Source organism: Aplysia californica, unplaced genomic scaffold (assembly GCF_000002075.1).
Source record: "Aplysia californica isolate F4 #8 unplaced genomic scaffold, AplCal3.0 scaffold00247, whole genome shotgun sequence".
Lineage (NCBI taxonomy): Eukaryota > Metazoa > Mollusca > Gastropoda > Aplysiida > Aplysiidae > Aplysia > Aplysia californica.
This window is the reverse complement of record NW_004797517.1, coordinates 137780-161114: the sequence shown is the minus strand read 5'-3', so window position 1 is coordinate 161114 and position 23335 is coordinate 137780. Positions and strand designations below refer to the sequence as shown.

General features: G+C 38.8%; 2 protein-coding genes across 6 annotated transcripts in view; one reads left to right on the top strand and one right to left on the bottom strand.

Moving 5' to 3' along the window:
- LOC101845854 (lymphocyte expansion molecule) overlaps nucleotides 1-814 on the bottom strand; it is a 34766-nt gene extending 33952 nt beyond the window's left edge. Inside the window, exon 1 of one of the 2 annotated variants that reach the window (XM_005100424.3) lies at nucleotides 510-814. In XM_005100424.3, the coding sequence (XP_005100481.1) occupies nucleotides 510-559 (50 nt within the window). In that variant the 5' untranslated portion in view covers nucleotides 560-814. The remainder of the gene's footprint in view (nucleotides 1-509) is intronic. The other variant, XM_005100426.3, reaches the window with a different exon arrangement.
- Nucleotides 815-1049: 235 nt separating this feature from the next.
- Nucleotides 1050-23335, top strand: part of LOC101845005 (sperm flagellar protein 2) — a 95958-nt gene continuing 73672 nt past the window's right edge. For 3 of the 4 annotated variants that reach the window (XM_005100423.3, XM_005100421.3, XM_005100419.3), the window contains exons 1-8: nucleotides 1050-1195; nucleotides 8665-8767; nucleotides 9390-9642; nucleotides 11085-11102; nucleotides 15369-15586; nucleotides 16377-16538; nucleotides 19340-19541; nucleotides 22678-22761. In XM_005100423.3, the coding sequence (XP_005100480.1) occupies nucleotides 1138-1195; nucleotides 8665-8767; nucleotides 9390-9642; nucleotides 11085-11102; nucleotides 15369-15586; nucleotides 16377-16538; nucleotides 19340-19541; nucleotides 22678-22761 (1098 nt within the window). In that variant the 5' untranslated portion in view covers nucleotides 1050-1137. The remainder of the gene's footprint in view (nucleotides 1196-8664; nucleotides 8768-9389; nucleotides 9643-11084; nucleotides 11103-15368; nucleotides 15587-16376; nucleotides 16539-19339; nucleotides 19542-22677; nucleotides 22762-23335) is intronic. The other variant, XM_005100422.3, reaches the window with a different exon arrangement.

The following is a 23335-nucleotide window of genomic DNA, read 5'->3' as shown; positions in this document are numbered from 1 at the left end:
CCATAATATTTTACAGTTAGATTTGAAATTTTCTAGAAAATAATTGATTTGCGACAGTTTTAGTGGATTTACGTGTGATCTGTAGCAAACAGTACTGCAGTTTGACCCCAGAAGCAGTGCATCTGTGAGCGGGAGTGAAAGTAAAAATTTACCATAAAATTCAACATGTTTATCTCGAACTATCAGTTGCCCTGCTTTTGCTTTTGCTTTAGTAAAAAATTTAAAAAATAATTACTTTTGCTTCTCTCATATTGCCATTAAAGCCATAATTCATTACTTGCCGGAAAAAAACAATAGGTCTAAATTGTTTTTCGACTTTAAATGCAAACTTCCTGTACTGTGGAGTGTGTTATGAGGTGAACACTTTCTCACTTAAAATCTCTCTCTTCATGAAGGCAATAAACAGAAAATATAATAGAACCCTAGTAGAAACAACTTCACTGTAGAGATGAGAATTACATCACATGTTGTCATGAATATAATCAAGTCTTCTTGGCACTTTTTTTTACCTTGCTGTCTGTGTCCCAAAGGGGGCACCAGCGAATTTCTTTTCGGCCATTTCGATGATTTCGCTCTAGATATCTAGCCTATGTGATTGATGCTTCACTTCAAAATCAAGATACACAAGGAAGTCTCTTCAGTGTTTCACGAGAGTGCTTGATAAGGATCACTAGAACCTCCAGCAGGACAAAGTGGCCGTACTGTTTACATTATTCCGAATGTCCTCAAAAGCCCTATGCTGTCCCTCTCCACTTTCAGGTCAAGCGTTGACCTCGCTGAGGGTGTGTGGTTGCATAGCAACTCACTCCACTTTGAAAAGTTTAAAGAGTTATCTCCCTTGTTTATTAGTCGTAAATGTTTAACTTTATAGTGTAAACGTTTGTCAATAAGGCTTCATCCAATACTATAGGTACTTCTGGAATGAATGATGGCTGGATCACACTATATTAGACATTTAGTAAGTGTTGCCTAGTATATTAACATTTTGTGCAGCTTTCAGTACATGGGCTGTTTCCGGTGTGGTCATGGTAACAATTGCAAGCTTTGCAATGGCGGACAAGTAGTTCAACTTATTTTGAGTATTAACTTTTTTGTTTCAGTGTTGGTAAATACAAGAGTCTGCAGTTGTCAGACAAAATGACAGATATATTATGCAAATGGCTGAATGATGAGCTTCGTATTTCGATGCAAATCGGTGAGTAATTAACTACAGACTATAGCCTATGCTTTCCTGTTTTCATCTCTCTAGATCTAGATCTAGATCTAGATGTAGATCTAGATATTCGCAGTGGCTATTTTTACGGCGAGCCGTATGCTATTTTTACGGCGTGCCATAAAGACAGCCTCCCAGTGAGTCCCAGGCTATTTTTAAGGCGATCCTCGAAAAGCGACCCATCTCCGCCTCTCATGTACGCGACATGCCTCAATGTATTAGATCTAGATCTGGGAATCTAGGCCTATAGGGGCCGTTCAAAATATAAACTTACACCTCAGAGGGGAAAAGATGTCTTTGGCTTCTGTAAGAAAAGTGGAAGATTGGGTGGGGAGGTGAGATGAACGTTTTGCTCATGACTGGGAAGAAAAGGTAAAAGAAAAAGTGGATAAATGCCAGTAACAAGACCCAGATCTGCATGATCACTGCAGATCCCCGTTGTTTTTTTTGTTTTTTTGTTTTTTAGGGGGGGGGGGGGGGGGGGGGTTACAAATAATTTTGAAATTATGATGAAAATTCTGTAGGTGGACATCTAATTTCTTAATGTTTCTTTGTAACTTTGCAACTGTTTTGTTGATCTTTTAATGTCTTGATGTCTTTTATTTGTAAGGCACGTACCTATTGCATTGACAACAGTCTCAATGTCTTCCACATATATGCGTTCTTTCTAGTTCATATGGTTTGATTAAATTGTATTAACTGAAATGTTCTTTTTACGGCGGTCACAAACTGATGACGTAGAACACGTTTTTCAGTCTTATAAATTCCGTCTTGGCTTGTAGGCCTTGTAGGCTACTACCTTATTTGTTATTTTATACTACATTTTACTAAATGACTAAACTAATGTAACATACTTTGAGCTGGTTAAAACCGAGAGTAAGGCACTATAATCAAATGTCCTCTATTATTAGTATTATCATAATTATAGTCTTTATTCTGGACTTAAACAATTCAATGTTTTTATGTTCTTTACTAGGACCTTGTTGTTGTGGGATTCTTTGAAATAATAAAATAGATTGCATTTTTAAAGTTTTTGTGTTTTGTTTTCTGATGTGCTCATATTATTACTGTCCTTTTTTTTACGGGGAACAGCTCACCCCAAGGGTGATTCTTTTTCCGATTCATATTTAGGAAAAAAAATTATGCTGGCATAAGAAATAATGAACAAAGTAAATTTTGATAAGTCGGAAAATATGAATGTTGCCATGGAATGGAAACAGCACCAACATGCAAAACAAACAATAATTTAAAAAAAACGAAGGCTTCTTACTCTCTAACAAAATTGCATGAAAATTGGTGGAATGGTAGATACAGATACTATGGTCAATCGTACTGAGCAAAATTTTGAAATTTGAATGTAAAAAAATATATGTGTTCCTGTACCCTGAAATTGCATCACAATAATTAATAAATTAATAATTGTGAACGCAAAAAATTTTTTTTTTACACCTCTATCAAAAATCTGCTCAGTGCAAATTATAAGGAAGGAGGAACATTTTAAAGGCATTCCCAAGGCGAAAAGTGTTAACTTCAAAATGGCCGCTCTTCTTGTGGGTGTGGTACATGTAGTGATGTCAGTGAATGAGATGATGATGCTGGCAGTGGCAGTGATGATGGTAATGATAGTGACGAGGAGGTGATGGTGGTGGTGATGATAAAGAGAGGGTTAATGATGATGGTGGGGAGAAGAAGGAAGAGGTGGTGGTGGAGGAAGGGAGAAGGAAGATGAAGAAGAGAATAGAATGACGGTGAAGAGGAGGAAATGGAAAACCTATGGGGCTGTTCAAATATAATCTTACACTTTTGGGGACTTTTTAAAACACAAAACCCAATACCACTTTTCTCACATTTGCCTCCAACCCCCACCTACACCAATTTAATATTAGTACTTTTTCCGATCTTCAATTTCCATTATTATTTTAAAGATACCTGTACTATACGTGGCTTTTTTTAACTAACTTGTAAAAAAAAATATCATTTCAGTTAATACAATTTAATCAAACCATATGGACTAAAAAGAAACGCATATATGTGGAAGACATTGAGACTGTTGTCAATGCAATAGGTACGTGCCTTACAAATAAAAGACATCAAGACATTAAAAGATCAACAAAACAGTTGCAAAGTTGTAAAGAAACATTAAGAAATTAGATGTCCACCTACAGAATTTTCATCATAATTTCAAAATTATTTGTACTCCCCCCCTCCCCTAAAAAAACAACAACAACAAAAAGCAAAAAAACCAACGGGGATCTGCAGTGATCATGCAGATCTGGGTCTTGTTACTGGCATTTATCCACTTTTTCTTTTACCTTTTCTTCCCAGTCATGAGCAAAACGTACATCTCACAGAAGTGTCATATTTGGTTAACCTCCCCACCCAATCTTACACTTTTCTTACAGAGGCCAAAGACACCCTTTCCCCTCTGAGGTGTAAGTTTATATTTTGAACGGCCCCTATAGGCCTAGATCTAATACATAGAGGCATATCGCGTACATGAGAGGCGGAGTAGGGTCGCTTTTCGAGGATCACCGTAAAAATAGCCTGGGACTCACTGGGAGGCTATCTTTACGGCACGCCGTAAAAATAGCCTGGGAGGCTATCTTTACGGCTCGCCGTAAAAATAGCCACTGCGCTAGATATTATATCTAGAATATAGATCTAGATCTAGATATCTAGATCTAGAATCTAGATATTAGATCTAATCTAATAAATCTAGATCTAGATCTAGATCTTGAATCTAGATGTAGAATCTAAATTATGGTGAATGTCGCAACCTGCACAGAACAGTTTCTCATCTCCCTGCAGGAGGTATTTGTGTCAGGGAGGTGTGTCCGATAGCCTACAAGCAATCGTGTAAAAATGACTTATGTCTCTTCTGGAGAGGCCTGAAGGCTTTCCTGGACAATTTTTAAATCTAATGTGAAAGAACAACAACAACAGAATTTTCAACCATAAGACGGAACAATATTCGAATACTAGCCTAGGCCCCTAGCCTAGGTATTCAAAATTAGGTTAACTATTCTCACGAAAAATGGAATCAATGGATAACCTACCTTGGAGAAAGTTCTCTCCTACAAGAACTGAGAGAGTTGTGGAAGCTCTAGAACTGAGAGAGTGAACTGTCTAGAGACACAATTTTTTGTAAAACAATGCTATGAAATTTTAATAGGTGGCTGGTGCAAATTCGACAGGGCAAAACGGGGCAACTTCTACAGGGGGTGGGCCAATTTCGACCTAACTCAGATTCTTTCAAGGCCAAGCCAAAACCAGCTTCATAAGCAGAATCACCTTTAACAGACAATCACATTTCAGTTAATCTTGTTTGTATAATGATCAATTTCATCATAGGTCAAAATCCTTGACTGGTCAGATACAAACTAGCAGAAATTCTAGACTATAGATGTCTACTCAACTGTCGCAAGTTATAGGAGCTATAATAAATGTGTGTGTGTGTGTGTGTGTGTGCGCACGTATATGTGAGGGTGTGTGCGTGTGTGCATGTATGTGTGTGTGTGTGTGTGTGTGTGTGTGTGTGTGTGTGTGTGTGTGCTTGTCTTCGTGTGTGCTTGTCTTCGTGTGTGCACGGGTTTGGAGAATGAGGAGGGGAGGCGGCGAGGAAAGAGAAGGACAGGGAGATAGAGAGAGAGAGAGAGAGAGATAGACAGAGAATTCAGCAGAGAAAAGTTTTGTGAGAGAGAGGGGGGTCGTGGGAGCACAATAAGTTGAATAAGAACAAATATACTGTTGAAGATCCGTCCCCTGTCGAAGTTGCCCGACAGCCTTAGTCGAAGTTGCCCCATGCGGCGGGGGAATTTGCACCAACCCCTATTGAAGTTGCTCCGAGCGAGGGTATCCCACAAAATCGTGATTGGTTGAAAATTCGGACTGCAAATAGAGAGGGGAAGGTTGGGATACGTGGGACAATATTTTGGATTTTTTACTCAAAGTGATATATCTCAGAAACGATTGAAGTTTTAAATAAACCTTTAATTTGTGCTAAAAGTATGTCCTCTTGGAATGTTTTCGGACAGATTGGCGGAAAATAAAGCTCGTTGGTTTTCCTACATCGCGACTGTTTCGTACATCATCAGAAGTTGGGATAAATGGGACAGATGAGGGATGAATGGGACAAAACAAAAGGATACATGGGACAAGTAAATAAAGTTGTCTACGTCTGTCAATAAACGGACAGTATGTGGTCTTTAATTAGAACCATAATAGAATGGGGTGAAGCACTTCATAAAATGGGGAAAAACCATCAATGAGCCACAAATTCTGAAATTATACTGACAAGCGTTATCAATTAACCGGAATTTGTCTTTGATAAGTAATTTCTAATTCTATCAATTAAACTGTAAACTTGACTGGAAATGAAATCATCCCTTTTATTCTGGAGGTAGTTCCCAAAAGTGAGGGATTCGGCTAAATGGGTTTTATATGAAAGACTACAGCTGTTATATTCTTCACCAAGCATTGCTTTCTTTCTGTTTTCCAATGGTAGTTTTGAGGCATGATCTGAAGAAAGAAATAATCAATATCAGTGACAAAGTATCATCATAGTCTGAGTAAGAACAAGGAAAATAACTGTCATCACACTGTGTCCCAAGCATCCCAACAACAAAGTTTTTTTTGTCCCATCTATCCCAACCCCAACCTGATGAAATTCAACATATGATTGCAAGTTTTACAATTTGCAAAAAGTAAAAATGAAAATAGGACGTGCTTGTTGAAATAATGACAACAAAGGAAAATAATGTCTTTTGATACTTCTCTGTTTCTGCATGTAACGAAGAGATTGTCTCTCAGCAAATCCAATAAAATCAGCATCAAAAGTTTAGAGATCAACAGTTCGAAAAGAAATCAAAAGCCGAGGGCAGGAACAAATTCGAGGGCTGTTCGGTCACATGGGCTTTATATTCATAGAAGTATGGCACAACGGAACTGCATTGTTTATGACTACTGCAGTTGTCCCATGTTCCCAACCTTCCCTTAAAGAAAATAATAATTGAGACGTAGAATGGCTGTTTTACATAACTAGACCAAGATGGTGTGTGTTCTTTCATAAAGGCGGGAGCAGTATTGGCTACTTTTGCAGCACTACACAAACCTGTTGAACTTGCCCAAACCTACCCTACTGCTTTTTAAAAATATTATGTCAATTTTAATTTTTTAGAATAGATTTTTACCTTGAAATTTTTTTCCATTTTAATCTGATCATTAACCACATTTTGATCTGATCATTGACCAAATTGAAACCATGTTTAAAACTGTTGTGAATGTAACCAACTTGTGTTTCGCGTGCTCATATGACCTTATGCAGTTACGAGCGCCGTAAAACTCTTACTACACAACAAACAACGATGAAGAAGATCTTGGCATCAGTCTCTGACCAGAGAACGATATCTGGCCTAATCCAAGAAGGTTTCCACTCCTTGAGAGGCAAGGCACTTTCAACTCATTTTTTCTTCTTTCCTGTTGTGAAGAATGTCTGGGCTGGAGCTACTCTGTTGTCAGTGTCGGTCTCCAGGCTGCTGGTGATTGCGAGTGCCAGCTCTTTCAGCACTCTGTTGTGCCACCATGTGTATCTGCCATCAGCAAAGGATACCTTACAGGAACTGGGGACATGCTCCGTTGTCTGTCTCCCCTGTCACAATGGACAGCGGGGATCTTCTTCCTTGCCCCACTTCACGAGATTAGCTTTCTATGGCAGCAAGTCATATGTTGCCCTGATAATGAAGCTTAGTCTCAGAGGTTCCATGTGCTACACTGACACTGCGTTCTATCTAGGTTAGGGATCTTTGAAGGGCATCGGTCCATTTGTCCATTTATCCTGCTGCCACTGTTGGACTGCTTTTTGGTATCTTTTCTCGTCCTCCGCACCCTTAATTTCTTGGATCACCATGTCTCGCTGTTCTTTACCGTATGTCATTACTTATCTTGTCAATTTGTAAGTGTTTGAGTGCTTAACCAGCTGCTTGCACTGTATGCTTCCCTGGAAGCTGAGAATGTTTCCGAGTGTTCTATGGTCTGCTAGGGTAATAATATAGTGTAAAGCGTATAGAGTTTTCTTTTGAGTGGGGACATGCGCTACACAAATGCTATTTATTATCATTTCCGTATGCCCTAGACCACTACAGCATCTTCTCACTTCCAAGTCCTTGTCTTCCAGCCTGGCTATTGCCAATGACTTCTTTGAGCCTGCCTGTCCTCAGTGTTGATTGAACTGACCTGACTTCCCCATCCTGGGAATTCTCAAGCTCCACCTGCGGCCTTGTCTTGCCAGCTTTGTATTTCTCCACTATTGACTTAAGTGGAAGTCCCTGCTTGCCCTGTCAGAAGTATAGCGTAACATCTATAGACCACGAATGTTGTACTGAATGTTTCTAGTTATTCAAGTTTCAACTTTATTGTGACCGTTCATGAATTTTTATTGCATTGTGTATTTTTTTGTGAATGCATTGCCAAGCTCACTGCAAGACTGTTTTTCTCTTGAGATTTTTATTCATATAATACATATATACTTACTTTATAATATGCGTACAGTAGAACATGACTATAGCGGCACCCGCTGCAGCGGGACCATCCCCATTTTTTTGTCTATGTAAACCCAATTAATTGTGCTAGGGTTTTATGGGCAAGGAAAGGTCCGAAATTGGATACAGTGGGAGAGATTGAGCGACCTCTAGTGGGGGGGAAGGGGGTTGAGTGGTGGGGGGGCTGTAGGTGGGCTCCAAACAGGCAGTCAGCTTTGCGGGTGTTGTGATTGGCCATTCCAGTGATGAGTGAGGTGAGGCAGGCGGCAGAAAGAGATAATGCGGAGAGACGCATTACATGAGCCACTCCAAAAGTGATGTGCCATAGCTCTAGGCCTAGACTAGGCCAAAAAAGACAGTAAAAGAAGAGGGGAGCGTGTAGTTTCTGATTTTTCGGTAATTCCCCTTTGCATTCCTATAGTGGGAACTTGCCTACAGTGGGATTTTTCTTTTGGAACTAAAGTCCCGCCATAGCCATGTTCGGCTGTACTGTGCTCTACATACACACATGTCGATTTATTTTTAAGAAGTGATGTCTTTTTTTACGTAATGGGCATTGAGCACTATTTGGAAAATGGAAATGCGCAGCATACATGATATTTATTTTTATTATTATTATTATCTGAAAGTCTAGGAGGAACATCAAGCCTCTTCCTAGTGAATTTGGTGACCTTTGCCTCCATTGCTTCCACCGTGCTTGTGGCAATTTCGTACACCATTGGAATGAGCATGTGCTGGAGACACCAGACCTTATGCCTTCCTATATAATATAAATATTTAGCATGCTCAATTGATACTTCAACCCATAAAATGATTTACTTTGCTTTAATTCAAGCTAGTAGTTATATTTGATAATAACAAAAGTGCATTTTCCATAGGTAAAGGGTATAAATTTATCTTTTTTTCTCCTTCCAGATCAAGCCTCATTTGCTAAGGAGTTTGCTTCTGGATATCTCATTGGAGAAGTTTTACACAAGTATCAACTTCAGGATGACTTTGATCAATTCTCCCAGAGCAAGTTAGTTGTTTTTCTTGTTATTTCTGACATACCGGGCAGTTTAGGAGAAATAAACGTTTTTAGAAGTTTGATTTGGCTTTTCGCCTGTTTCTTACATTTCAAAAATACAATTGAACTAAAAGTTATAACTGTAGCATTATAATCTTTCCAATAATATCAAGTGTTTATTCTATCTGTTAAACTCAAATGAAATAAAGTTGTCAATTGTGTTACGTTAGGCTCAATTATTAAGTAAGATCTATATTTGGCTATCTTTGGACAGCTCAGTTGGGTCAATGTGAATTCTGAATGACTGAATCCTGCCGTCATACTTTTTACAAGATAGCAGTTTAGTGTCTTTGTCAATAATAAAAAAAGAGAGAAAAAACAGGCAGTGTGTGATGTTCCTTGGTGCTAAAGAAAGTTTTGAAATCTCATTATTCCTAGGCAGAAAGAATGTGGGACAAAATGATGAACATATTTTTCCCTTGACTCCAAAGTTTTGCCACCTTCTTTGTATGTATATATATAATTTATAATATATATATATATATATCAAATGCACGTGAATAAAAAATGATGTCTCTCTGGATTGCTTTAATGAATTAATTAAGTCCTCTTTCATTGCTCTTGTCTTGTCAAGGACGGCGGACTCGAAGCTCAACAATTTCACTCGGCTTGAGCCCATGTTGCACTTGCTGGGGATCCCGTTTGACACCAACCTCGCTCGAGATATTATGACAGAGAAACACGGGACGGCTACAAGACTTTTATATCAGATGTACATCGCTCTGAACAACAAAAAGAAGGCTAACTTAACTGGTGTTGCCATGGAAACCCTTCGACCGGCTGCCCCAGCTAAGCTTGGACTGAAAGAGAGTGAAATTTACAAAGAGGTAAAATGATCATAATTTCAATCAAATTGCATTATTTATGCAATTCTTCTTTGCTGACTAATCAAATTAATAACATTGTTTCTAGAAGCAGTAGAAATAGTTTAACAGGTATTTTAAAAATAATTAACATACTTTATGGCTTCTCAACAGTTTTTTTTCTTCTGCTTTGTTACATTCTAATGCTTGAGAGTTTTCTTTATTTACTCTTTCCGGACATATCGGCGCGAGTCCACACCCCTTGTGGACGTATCGCTGATACATCGGCTGTGATAAGGTACCTCAGTTTTGTTTCGTTTTAACACGATCTGTCATTTATAATTACTTTTTATTGCTATTGAAAAACTCGGAAAGGATTTTGGAAACGAAAACATCTAGTTTCACTTTGTCAAAGCGTGGGTTTGGGGAAAAACGTGTGAATTAGTTCTTGTAGTCTTGCATCAACAAAACAAAACGATGTAACCGGGCTCAGTATAAATATCATAAATCAAACAAAAATTTTAATATCGCTTTCAAATAAAAAGCTGCGCATTCAGAAATTTATGGATTATGCTCTTGGCCTGTATATGATAAGATAGCTATGCTGATTTGCTTTCACATGTTTGGAGAATTAATTTTTTCCGTCCAAATGTATTTTTCTCATCACCATCGCCATTTCTAACCCATCTAATGCATACTTATGTTCAAAATTAATCCTTGTTTTTTATTGGGATGTATTCCTCATTCAATTTCCTTCAATTTGGTATACCATATGTTACGTTTTGAGTGATGGTTATGCTACTATGAAGTTATTTTGTACACCACATGCACAGCCATATCGAGCCCCAAGTTAATTATGTCTAGACCCCCAAAAAACTATGTCCGGAAAGAGTTGAGAGATTAAATTCTTACTTTTTAAATAATGTCTTTCTCTACCTTTAATAGTGGCAAGTATCATGTAGCCATCAAGAAATTAAAATTTGACCACCCATTTCATGGAAAAAAATTCCTCTCATGACAAAAAAAAAGATTCTAAGAAAAAATTGCAAAACTCTGGTGTTGAGTGGGATCAAATTTGGGGTAAAACATCATTCTCAAAAATCTTTTTTTCATGAATTTGAAAGAAGTAGTTTTGTGTGTGTGTGTGTGTGTGTGTGTGTGTGTGTGTGTGTGTGTGTGTGCATGCGTGCATGCATGCGGCTGTATGTGTGTGTTTGTGTGTGTGTTTGTGTGTGTGTTTGTGTGTGTGTTTGTGTGTGTGTTTGTGTGTGTGTTTGTGTGTGTTGTGTGTGATTGTGTGTGTGTGTGTGTGTGTGTGTGTGTGTGTGTGTGTGTGTGTGTGTGTGTGTGTGTGCGTGTGTGCGTGCGTGTGCGTTTGTGTGTGGGCAACAAACAACTGAAGAAAAAAAACAACCCTTCATTTATGTATGATATAGAATTTTTCTCTGGCCTTGTTCGTTGCCCAGGAAAATACTCAGGATAAGGTAAATTGCATGCTTTGTATTTTCTAGCTGAATAATTCATTATTTATAACATTGAGAATCTGAGAATTTTAGGCCTACTGTTTTTTGTTGTTGTTGTTTTTCATCCCAGTGGTCAATTGGTAAAATTGCCACCTAAACTACTTTTTAAAAAAACTACTCCATGGCCTGTCTCTAAAGGGAATTGAGATCTTCGAACTGAAGTTTTGCATGTGCATGTTGGGAGTTGGCATTAAGTTGCTTGGGCTTCTTTTCTTGCACTAGTAATTGGTTTTACTGTCTGTTTTTAACCTATATTCTTGTGTTATATTACTTAATCAAAATGAAAATGTGCCAATGTTCATCTCTTTCACTCCGATTTACTGCTTCACATCTTTATACTATGGAGACTTAAAACATCTTTGGATGTCCCTTTTAAAGGCACTGTATTATGATGTAGTTGGATGCTAATTGGGAAGTTGTAGTTGAAAGTAGGCCTACTGTCCTGTTGTCAGAGTGGTATTGCATTTGACACATTATATGGTAGCCGTCATTTATCATTGGTGTGTTTCAAAATACAAGGTTTTCAGGAGAAGCAAAAAACTGTTTTATTCTGGGCAAGACTTTATGTTAATTAAGAGAAATTGTTTAATTCTTCTAAATCGTTTACCTTTGACAGAAGAGGAATGAGACCAGGATCAATTGATGCGCTTCTTCAACTCAGTTGGACTTTCATGTTTTTTTGCATGGGGGGGAGGGGGAGGGGGTATTTTTACATACCACAATGTTGAATCATGGCGATGATATACAGCTTGAAAAATCTTAAAGTCATAGAGGTTTTTCGCCTTAATGTAGCTATTTATTTCTATAACAAGTGATGAAAGAGGTCACAGTTCCAGTTGCTGTAAATCAAGTGCTCATTTATTTGTAACTTTCTTTGCTGGTCTTTTTTAAATAGCTAGTGTTAATGGGAGTTTGTGACTTTTTGTGAAGACTTTAAAAAGTTTGCTGACACCGCACACATATTTTATTTAGTCCTAAAAGAAGTACATTGGCAACCCTGAAAATTTTTTTTGATTTGTTGGATTGCTCTGAGCTTTTTTATGATGTTTCATTTACTTGTTTAGTTTATTTTTAAAATATGTTTTTCTTGGTAGGCTTACAAATTATGTACGTGAAAATTTAGAGCACCATTTGTAATCCTTACAATATGTGGTTATGTAAACAACTAGAATTTGACAACATGACATCATTGTAAAATTTTTGCAATTTGCATGTGAAAAGGGTCTGCTCATGAGGTTACACGTATATATTCTGTCTTCATATATCGACTTCACTTATCACACCTGCGTATTTTTGGCCATGTAGGTTACGTTTTATTTCCTTTTACAAAGTGAATGTATTTGGATTGGAAATTGTTGTTTTTTGGGGGGATTTTTAAAATTGAAAGTTATCTTATATACAGTGGAAACCTAATATAACAGGGATGGTGGGACTAGAGAACAAGTCCTGTTATATCCGATCCCTGTTAAATCAGAAATGCAAGGGAAGTAAGCATTTGTGGACTAATCCAGCTGTATTTATTCATGGGTAGTTTCCCTTGCCACAAGTACCCATGAACAGGGGTTTTAGCCATGTGGTAGGCCTGCGCATGACACATTACGCGTGTGTGGAGCTAGGCTTAGGGCTAGATTGAAGTCTGCAGCACACTGCAGCCCTCTCTTGCTTCACCCGCTGCATGTGCTTGCTGCAGTCGCGTGGCTTGAGCGGGCTTGCTCCCTCACTGCTTTACTCTCTCTCTCTCTCTCTCTCTCTCTCTCTCTCTCTCTCTCTCTCTCTCTCTCTCTCTCTCTCTCTCTCTCTCTCTCTCTCTCTCTCTCTCTTACTTTTTACACATTGTTAACAAGCCTTTGCCCTGCTATAATTGATTGGGCTCCGATGAGGCCCTGTTATTGCAGATAACTTTTGATAGAGACAAAGAGTAGGAAAAAACGGGGATTTAAAAAAATCCCTGTTATTACCAGATCCCTGTTATTACTGGGCCTGTTATATATGGTTTCCACTGTATGAAGGTTAAAGAAACACGTTTTGAATCATGAAGTAAGTGGTCGGACTTAAAATAGTTTTAATAAGAAGATAAGAATATTCTTGCTTCCAGTATCAATCTGTTTGTAATTATACCATAAGAAGTATTTAAAAAGGGTGATCGAAAAAATACTGTACAACTTTTTTTCTAAATATCTCACAAAAAATTTGTACATACCAGAATGTTGTAATTATTATTTAGAACAGATATAATTCATTCAACAGGAATTTATTTGACATTAAAATTCACAATGAAGAAACCTATTTTTGAAGACAGAAATGGCTTTTCATGAAAACCACCTCTAAATGCAAAATACACCAAAGTAAAAGATCTTGTAAGGAAAGTCATGTTTTTTCCTTTCGTTTTGTTTTTAAAATCTAATCTTTCTATCCCTGTAACCTTTAAACAATACTGGTAGTTCTTTTCTCCTACAGAGTTTAAAAAAATAATTTTTAAATTCTGGAATTCTCAGAAACAATGGTCTATTTGTCCTCCTTTTTCACTTGACACATTTTAACGCGTTGTTTGTAATGTTCTGTGGTGATCAAACACAAGAATTCACTCAACCATGAGTACTCAAAGCTACACATCTAACTGTATGGAGCTGTTTCTAGAGACAATAGGGGGGTGAGGTTGCCCAAATCGACAGCATTTGTGGAGTTGATATAACCTGAAAGGTGATTATGGGCTTTGCCAAGGAACCAAATGTCATAGAGGAAATGTTCAGGCTTTTCAAGATGATGGAAGAAACATGAACACATTGCTATCCTCTGATAGCTTCACGAACAGAAAAATGGTACAGTTGCAGATTAAGATCTGCCTTGAGAATGCAGACCGTTGAGATGTAGGAAAGTCATTGCTGCAGACATCGTCTACCCACAGACGTTTCATTGGGCTCATCTGCTGAATTCTGCACCCTCATCATCATTGCCTTTTTCACCCTGGATCAGGATCAGGATATAGGCCACGAACAAACACTTTCCACCTTTCCTCATCCTGAGCGAGTCGCTTGAACAGAAGGTCCTCCGTCTCCCAAGATGGAAAAATAATAAGGCATTTTTGTTCTTGTTTCTATTACTTTCCATTTTTTACTGGGTTGGGTAGTTAGCCCTCCGCAAACTAGCACTTATGGGGCGAACAGACTTATACACCTTTAGTCGCCTCTTAGGAGACGCAGTATCACGGCATGTGTATTCTTTGCTCCCCCATAGTAAAACTATGGAGCTCCTCACCTGCAGAGGCGAATTCTGAACCCTGGTGACGTTCAAAGGGGTGCGAACGGCGTGCGTTTGACCTGAAGTGGTTGTTTTGTCTGGGAAGTTTTAGTTCTGATTCTCTACAGGCCCTAACTGATGGACCGTTTCCACCCTTGACATCAAAGAAGGCCTTAGGAGCACTTTAACATTGTTTCTGTACCTTGTGCAAAACTTACGAAATGAGTTGGTGGTGAGGAAACGTTCAATACAAAAAGCTCTCTGCTCATTTCTAATCCTAACCATGATCTCAGCTGGCAAAGGAAACTTGAGAAAAACTATCTGCAAACTTCTGTTGGCCTGTTAGACTACTGTAGTTTGCAATATGGCACAATCGTTGGGAATTTTTAGTGGTAGGCCTAATGCGAACTATTGCATCATGCTACAAAATGGGGGAAATAGCTAAAAATGGGTTGTTTTTTTTTACGCACTATGTAGAGCAAAACTATTCTGTGGATTTATCTAAAATGAATATCAGAAAAATTCCTTTTGACTTCCAAATGTTGTGTACAAATTTGAAATGCGATACTTCAGTGTGGAGGAAAATATTATTTTAAAGAGTTGTAGTTTTTTTTTTGGATCACCCTGTATTTTTGCCTCAAAATAAATTTAACGAACTTTGAACAGATATGCTTGTATCTCATCAAAATTTAAACCACCTTATAAAACGTTTTGAACTTTATTTAATTATGATATTCGTTACGAAAATAAAAGTAAGACGAGCACAGTTTGCATTTCTTTTTCGTAATTTATTTATAATTGCTTGTGTATAAATTATGATACATGTAGACTTATTAGTATTTTGTGTAGAAATTTTGTTATTTTGTAATTTTTCTTCAGAACTTACAATAGATTTCCCATTTATAAACACTGTATTGCAGTATTTTGTATCCAGATCTAATACTCATTGCAGATTGTTTTTTTTTTTTTTTTTTGGTTTTGTTTCCATAGCGTCTCAAACATGCAACGCCTCGTCAGACTGACCTGAATCTTCAAGCTCTTGTGGGGCGATTTCATCAACATCAGATACGAATGGAACAGACTGCCTTCAAAGAGAGGTTTGAAGATGCAGAAAGGTTGTATCAACAGCGACAAAATGACCGGAATGCTCTCATTGATCGCTCTCGCAGGTTGAGGGAGAAGCAAAGTGAACTTGTGGCTAAAATCAAGTAAGTAATTATTATTATGTTACCACAATGATAACAGATAACTTTGATAATTTATCGCAGATTTATTTTGAGAACTAAAAAGAATAAAGTGAAGTCTTGATATAATAGCCTGCTCACGTTCGTCTGTCCGCGTTTAAAAAGATCTCACTCATTTATTAATTTACATGTGCCCGCAAAACTTGACACCACCCTTTTGAAGGACAATGACCAAGAAAGTTAAAAAAAAAAAATCTTGGTCCAGTGAAGAGAGAATTTCTCTATTTAGGCCCTATATTAAAAGCTGATAGGCCTATTCTTTGGGTTGCATACACAAGATCATTAAAATAAGTGATTTATGAAGACTAGCCTACAAATTGCTCATTTTGGGACAACGACACCACCCTGCGTCTGTATTTCGGAGTAAGCTTGTAGATTTTCTTCTTTTAATACAGGTGTGGATGGGCTTTTGAAAACTGCTATTTTGTGTTAGTGAAAACATCTGTAAACATCTGTAGCTTGTTAGTAGTGACAGTTATGGCTGAAGAATAACACTTCTAATTATTTGGCACAATTGCTTTGTGAAGAATAGAAATAGGCAATAAAAAAGATTGTCAGTAATGGTCAGAAATTTCCAAGTTTCACAAATGATCATAAAACATGTCTCCCAAATGTGAATCTTGGAAGAAAACTGTAATTTGAATTCTTATAGACATTAATGTTCTTTCTATATATTTTACTGGATAGTAAAGAAAAAATATGAATTATAGAAATAATGATGCATACATGATAAGATTTTAAAAAATATTTTCAGCGCTGCTTCTGTGCACATTCCAAAGCCCCCTCCAAACCATACTCTGAAAGCCATTCAAGCCCGAAATGAGTCCAGAAGGAAGAGGGAGTCTGAGCTGACAGTCAAAGAGATTCATAACTTTGAGGAGAAAATGAAAATGATTCTACCACCCAGTGATGAGGGGTAGGTGATAATAGTATCATTTGAATAGAAGATTTTTTAAAGTGCAACATTTCTCGGTTTCTTTGTCACAGATTCTGCTTTGTTACAGGCACAGCATGGCTGTTATCACTTTTCCATCTAAGTGTTTATTGGTGGTGTTATGCAGTAATTGTGTAAGTGAAAGACATCTAAGATAAAATCTTGTTTTGTTCTAAAACCATAGTGGGGGTCATTCTGCTGACCTTCAATAAAAGTTAAGAGTCAACGTGTTGTATAAATGGTAGAACAGTACTTCTAGCTAACTTTTGAATCTGCTGTCATCATTTAAACTGGAAGGTTTTTTCTTTAGCCTGTTGAAAATGTACAAGAAACCCTTTTGTATGGTTAGAGCATAACACTTTTGAGATGCTATTGGTCTCTTTAAAAAGTTGGCTGGTCATTCCAAGACTCTGTCCTAGAAATTGCTGCTTTGACCCTTTCCTCTCTGTAGTCCTCTTTCCCTCAGAATGCTTAGTGTGGCTTGCCGAGTGCAGGATGAACACTCAGTGTACATGTTACTGGATTTAATTTTGAAATCTAGAACAGTGAAAGAAAAGTTTAGGATGGGGTTCAGTGGCTCAACAGGTATGGTATTCTCTCCTATCAACTCAGAGGCCCAAAGTTTAATCCCTCCAGCATCATATTTTTTCTCTAACGTTTACTACACCCACCCTGTTCTTAAGGTAGGTATGAGTAGATTCAATCAATCTTCTCTAATAAGGAAGAACATTTCTGAGGTCCTGTATGGAAGTTTTGCAAATTAAAGATTCCTGACGCTTCTAAGACTGAAGAGATAGGCCCTCTGGGTCGCCTTCTGGGTAAATTAAAAAAATTATTTCCTATCCAAAAAGGGAAGCTACTCAAATCAGTCAAGGGATGATTCTACTTTCCGTTGAGATAAGATAGCCAAGTAAACTCACACAGAAAAGTCAAGGAACAAAAATTCCAAGAAAGATAAGTGAAGAACAGTTTAACCAAATTTATTCATTTTTTCCAGAAAGATGCTTTCGACTATTTAGATTAAGTATGTACAATTTCAGATTTCAACAAAAACGAGAAGTTCATGTAACATGAGTTTAAGTCACACTGGTCGGATTTCAAAAGTCTGAACAGCCATAGTTCTTCATGAACATTGTCAGTAGTGGATGTAGCCACTCCGTTTGATCAAACACTCGGCACAGCATTGACTCATGGACAGGACATGCCTTCGGAGAACTTGTTGCGGTAGGTTCAGCCCCTCCTGGACGAGGCAGCCCAAGAGTTGTTGAAGGTTTTGTGCAGGAGGGTGGTTGTCCCTTATCTACCAGTCAATATGATCCCAAATGTTCTCTATTGGGTTCAAATCCGGACTACAAGCTGTTCAGTCCATGTGGGTGACAGCTCGCTGCTGCAGGACGTCCCCCACGATGCGTGCACGATGTGGCGCGGCGTTGTCATCATGCAGTACCGCCTGGGGTCTAATCTGCCACAGGAGAGGAACACCAAGGGGATGCAGGATTTCTTCCCTGTACCTTGCGGCGGTCAAATTGCCTTGTATATATGGTACACGGGGTCTTGTGGTGAGCTGAGAAACATACACACACGAGAACGAACCCTCCACCACAGGGCGCCACCTGCTGGATGTACTCAGGATGGAACAGCTCTCCTCAGCGCCTCCAGATGTGGGCTCGCCTGTCTGGGTGCGGCAGGTTGAATCAGGATTCGTCCGAGAAGACTACCTGGTCCCACTGACATTGTGTCCACTGTGAAAGCCGAGCAGACCACGCCAGGCCAGCTGCTTTGTGGGGCGGCGTGTGCCTTGGGCGCCTGGCAGGGGCACCAGAAGCGAACTTGGCTCTACGGATACAGTTCCTTACCGTGCCCTCGCTCTCGTGGACATTGGCTGTCACCCGTAGTTGGTCCCTGATGCCGTTTGCAGTTGTGGTTCGGGACATCACGGCCTGTCTGACGATGAACTGGTCAATGCTGTCGATGGTCAAACATGGCGCCCTGGTCGAGGTCTGTCCTGAACCCTTCCAGTCGCTCGCCATCATTCTTGCAGCCTCTATATGACTAATGGGGACACCCCAAGTCGATGTGCAATGACTGGGAACGTGGAGCCATCTTGGAGCCAGGCAAGGGCTCATTTCTCTGTCGACATCAGGCAGCGAGTGTCGTTGGACCTTCGTGTTGTAATGAAACATGGCTGAAAAACCTTGGCTTATAAAGAGTTGTAAGTGAGCAATATTCACAGCTAAGACATCTGTTTAGCACGTGCCTAGCTTAGTTTTAGCTATGCCAATGTTGCTGAAGTAGAGAAATTTAGCCCATTTTTCATGTTTTCGGCCGTGTTTCAGAATGCCCTACGCCGTCATTGTGAAGCTGGTGCGGGCAAATTTGCTCTACAGGCAAACTATGTCTAGTCGTCAGTACGTGTGCCAAGTTTGGTTGACTGATCTTAACGGGTTTGTGAGATATTGAAGTTTAAATTTGACTGTTGAAAACACAAGTTGTTCCTTGACTTTTTTGGGCGAGTTTAGTAGGTAAAATCAACTGCACTGTGAGATCAAGATCCCTGAGCTCTAGCAGGTGTAGGCTCCACAAGAAGAAGTGAAAAGTTTTGATTTTAAGAATGTTATATTTCTTTGCTGCTGTTCACATTATTAAAAGAAATCATTTAAGAATTTTGTACACAAAAAGTAAGAAACTGTAATCTTAAAATGTTCATTATTTCATGGTTTTAGGTACATTCCTTCAGATTTGTTGAAATGATACGTTAGATAATATTCCTTTTATTGCTCCAGCGATGAGGTTGACATCCAGTACATTATGACAAGAGATGAAGACCGTGGTGAACCAATCCATATGCTCCGCACTGCTCCGAATGATGAGTACATTGGGAAAATCCGGAAGAGACTGCAGGAAGATGCAGCAGCTCGAGAGGAGAGAGAAAAGAGGCGGAGGAAGGTTCTTGGTGATCAGATGCTGGCTCATGAGGCACAAGAGGTGAGCTTTTTTTGTCAAGGAACTTGCCTTCACAAGTAAAATTCAAAACACGTTTTTTTGTTATTTTATAGATAACTTTCTGAAATAACTGGATTATTAGCAGTCAAAACATTTAAAGTACATCCGGCAATAATCAGTTTCTAACCATAGAATGAAATAGAATAAATGATGTACGACTATACGCTTAGACAGGACGTTGGAATGTTAAGGACTTATTTCTGAAGATGTTGATACCTTTTTTGCTTCTTGATAGAGTAAGGAAATATTGTGGTGAATGTCCAGTCTTTTCTGTATCATTTAAAGGTATAATAACAATAATAACAAAAACAGTATTATAATAAATTACATTTTATTGATCTGTATGGGGAAATTTGGGTTACAATGGCAAACATACATACATAAATACATAATAAGAAATACATAGATACATAGGCCTACATAAATATATACATAAATACACAATATTACACCAATACAGAACAATTTCACAATTGTGCAGTGCCCTGGGTTTTTTTTCTCCTACGGTTTTCGGTTTTCGTGTTTTGCTCAACAACAGGCTCCAGTAAGAACCCTGTGTCACGGACACTTGCTTGATATTACTTTTGAGGCTGAACCTACTATTCGCTTAGCTAGCCACTGGAGCCCCCACTTTTTTTCTGTATGCACAGTTTTACTGAATGAATTATTTTAGATTTTAAAACGTGCATGCATGCCTACATAACACACACACACACGCACACGCACACGCACACACACACGCACACGCACACGCACACGCACACGCACACGCACACGCACACGTACACACACACACACACACACACACACACACACACACACACACACACACACACACACATAACCTGTATTTTGAGCTAGGGTTGTCATGTCTTGCTCAAGGACACCCCCAGTGACCTCCCATCTAAACCCCGTGTCACCGACACTCGTGTCACCGACACTCGTGTCACCGACACTTGCTTTATGAGTACAGTGGAGAGGGAGGGGACCGGTGCGAAATGTCCGTTATACCAGGATTCTCGTTATAAGGAATCCAGTAATAAATTCAATGGAAATAATAAAGTAGGCCTAATCTAGGAGTTAAGTGTTCTGTTTATTTCTTTTTGTTATCTCCCCGGATGATGACATTGTTCTACATGACCTCTAGTTAAGTCTTACTTCATCAAAAATCGAATCGGGTTTCTTTCTCAAGCGCTAGCCATTTTGACAGCACGGCATTGGCGATCAGAAAGAATGCGCTCTGGGCTAACTCGCCTGCTGCGTTGTCCCCCACCCCACCGCACCCCGTGGTGTGTTTCGTCTGCTTGCGCACGTTACTACACATCACTCCATCACAGCATTGTGACCTCTCCATCCTCGTTTCGGAAAAGTGAGGGCATGGGTAGTCACCGTAGTGGTAGGCCTAGATAATCTAGACTAGGCTGGCCTATCACACGATGCGTTCTGCTTGTGTGTGCTTCCCACACCCTCCCCACTCATTCTCTCCGGCCTTCATTGTTGGCAAACGTGGGCTCTCCTATTCTTTGTTTCGTTCAAGGAGTTGGTGTAAGGTCCTAGGTTTCGCTAGATCACCGACAAGTTTCTTAACTGGCGAGGTTTATATGTATAACTGGCCTGTGCGCTGTGCAAAGCAGCAGCAATATTCCGCTATAACCGACTACAGTGTTTGTCCGAATGCGCTATAGCAGTATTTTTTTTACAAAGGTAAAGAAGGGAAAAAAACGGGGTTTTAGCATAGTGTCTTTATTACAGACTTCTCGTTGTTTCAGGACTCGTTAAAAGTGGACTCCACTGTATTACTGTTTTTTGACTAACCTGGGTTTGAGAGTTCCAACTGTGTCAGAAAGCTCAAGCGTGCTTTTTGAGAAGAGAAAACCTCTTTTCAGAGGTTCCTGTATTTTACAGTTACGTACATTCTCATCATTGTGGGGCTAGTTTTTTTCAAGTACGATGCTGTGTAATTTATTTTATTTGTTTTATACTCTACATGTGGTTCTTTTTCCTGGAATATTTGTGGCAGTGAGGGATGGGCCAGTAGTGCTATTATAGCCTGGCTCACTTTGTCCGTATCATGATATCTAAATGACATTCAAGACTATGGAAACCAAGTGACAGTAAATTTGTTACTTTTAAATTTTTTGCAGTTGCTTTTTACAAGATATTTTGACTCATACACCTATACAGGGAAGCTATTCATAAGGTCTTGAGCTTGTTGCTGATAGTCTTTAGTTTACAGTATTTATGATGGTCTTGCAGTTCTACATGCGTTCAGATTAACAGTTTTATATTGTACTTTAGGCTTGATTTTTGTGAATATGTGTTACGATGTGGTGGAATCAGGCGCTCGTCAATTTTTGGGCATGTGGAGTTATTGTTATCATCTGAAAGCTGATTCATTTATCTTGCTTCCAATGGAATTAATATTCATTTATCTAGTAAAGAAACTCAAGATATTTGCGATTGAAGGAAGTGAAGTCACTTGGTTTCAGTGGTGAAATTAGCGAGAAAATGGCCGCCAAAGTTTAGTAACTCCAATAGCTAAAGAGTCCTTGAAAACAGAAAAGTGGCATATTTTGTGCCTTTAATCAATGTTTTCAGTAACATTCCCATAGACATGTGTTTTTATATTGACAAAAAAGAAGTTGAGCCAAAAAATTAAAAATCAATAAAAATGTCCATACTGGCGGAAACCGAAAATGCCTGTATCTCTGATTTCTGTATTTTGACGAGCTCCTGATTTCACCACGCTGCCTCACATGTGACATATTGTATTAATTCTTAGTATTTCAGAACTGAATTATCTTTGAATATCAGTAAAATTGACTTACAAGTGGTTTAACTCTTTGATTCCGGATCGCCACTTAAGTGACGTTTTGGGGTACCGATTTCGTCAACCCCAAGATATGAATCTATATTCACGCATATTGCGATTTTCTGTACTATTACGAATGGTTTCAGTGCTCACACAAACGAATCCATCAATATTTGACTGAATTATACAGCCGTTTTATGATAACACCCTTCGCGCCTTGGTGGGTAAAATTGCAGAATCCCCTGTGTATTGAAAGAGTTAATGCAAAATGAAATGTCTTTGTTGATTTCTATTAATTGTGTCTAGGAAGCACGAAGAGAAGAAATGATGGTGAACCGCCTGATGAGACAATCACAGCAGGAAAGGCGCATTGCTGTACAATTACTGCAGGTGAGATGGGTTTTTTTTATGTGAGAATGAATTAAAAGCTAGTAGAGCAGTATATTAGCAAGATGTGCAAAAACCTGTTATTGATTCAGTTGTGAATTTTAAAATAGTGACAATAGATTGGGAATAGATTTGATGTTCAGTAAATTTATTGTAGAAGATCATTGATGACGGAAGTATGAAATTCTTATTTTCTTGAGTCTCTTTTCTGAGAACAAAAAAACTATTAATAATGAGAGAGAGAGAGAGAGAGAGAGAGAGAGAGAGAGAGAGAGAGAGAGAGAGAGAGAGAGATAGGCAAACGGTGGGGGAGAGGGTAGATGATGATCGGGTTGTAAATGGTTTGATTATTCATTCATTCTTCTTAAAAAACTGTACCAATTTTATTAGAAGTAGACTCTATCTCGCGTTACGAGTATCTACACATTTTGAATTGTTACAGAAACGTTTGATAGATCGGGTAAATCTTGTCTCCTTCCTGAACCTAATAGCCCTTAGACTGCGCTGTCAACCATAACTCTAGGAATAGTGCATGAAGACCCCACCCCCTCCAAACACACACTTTTTTCTCGACCGC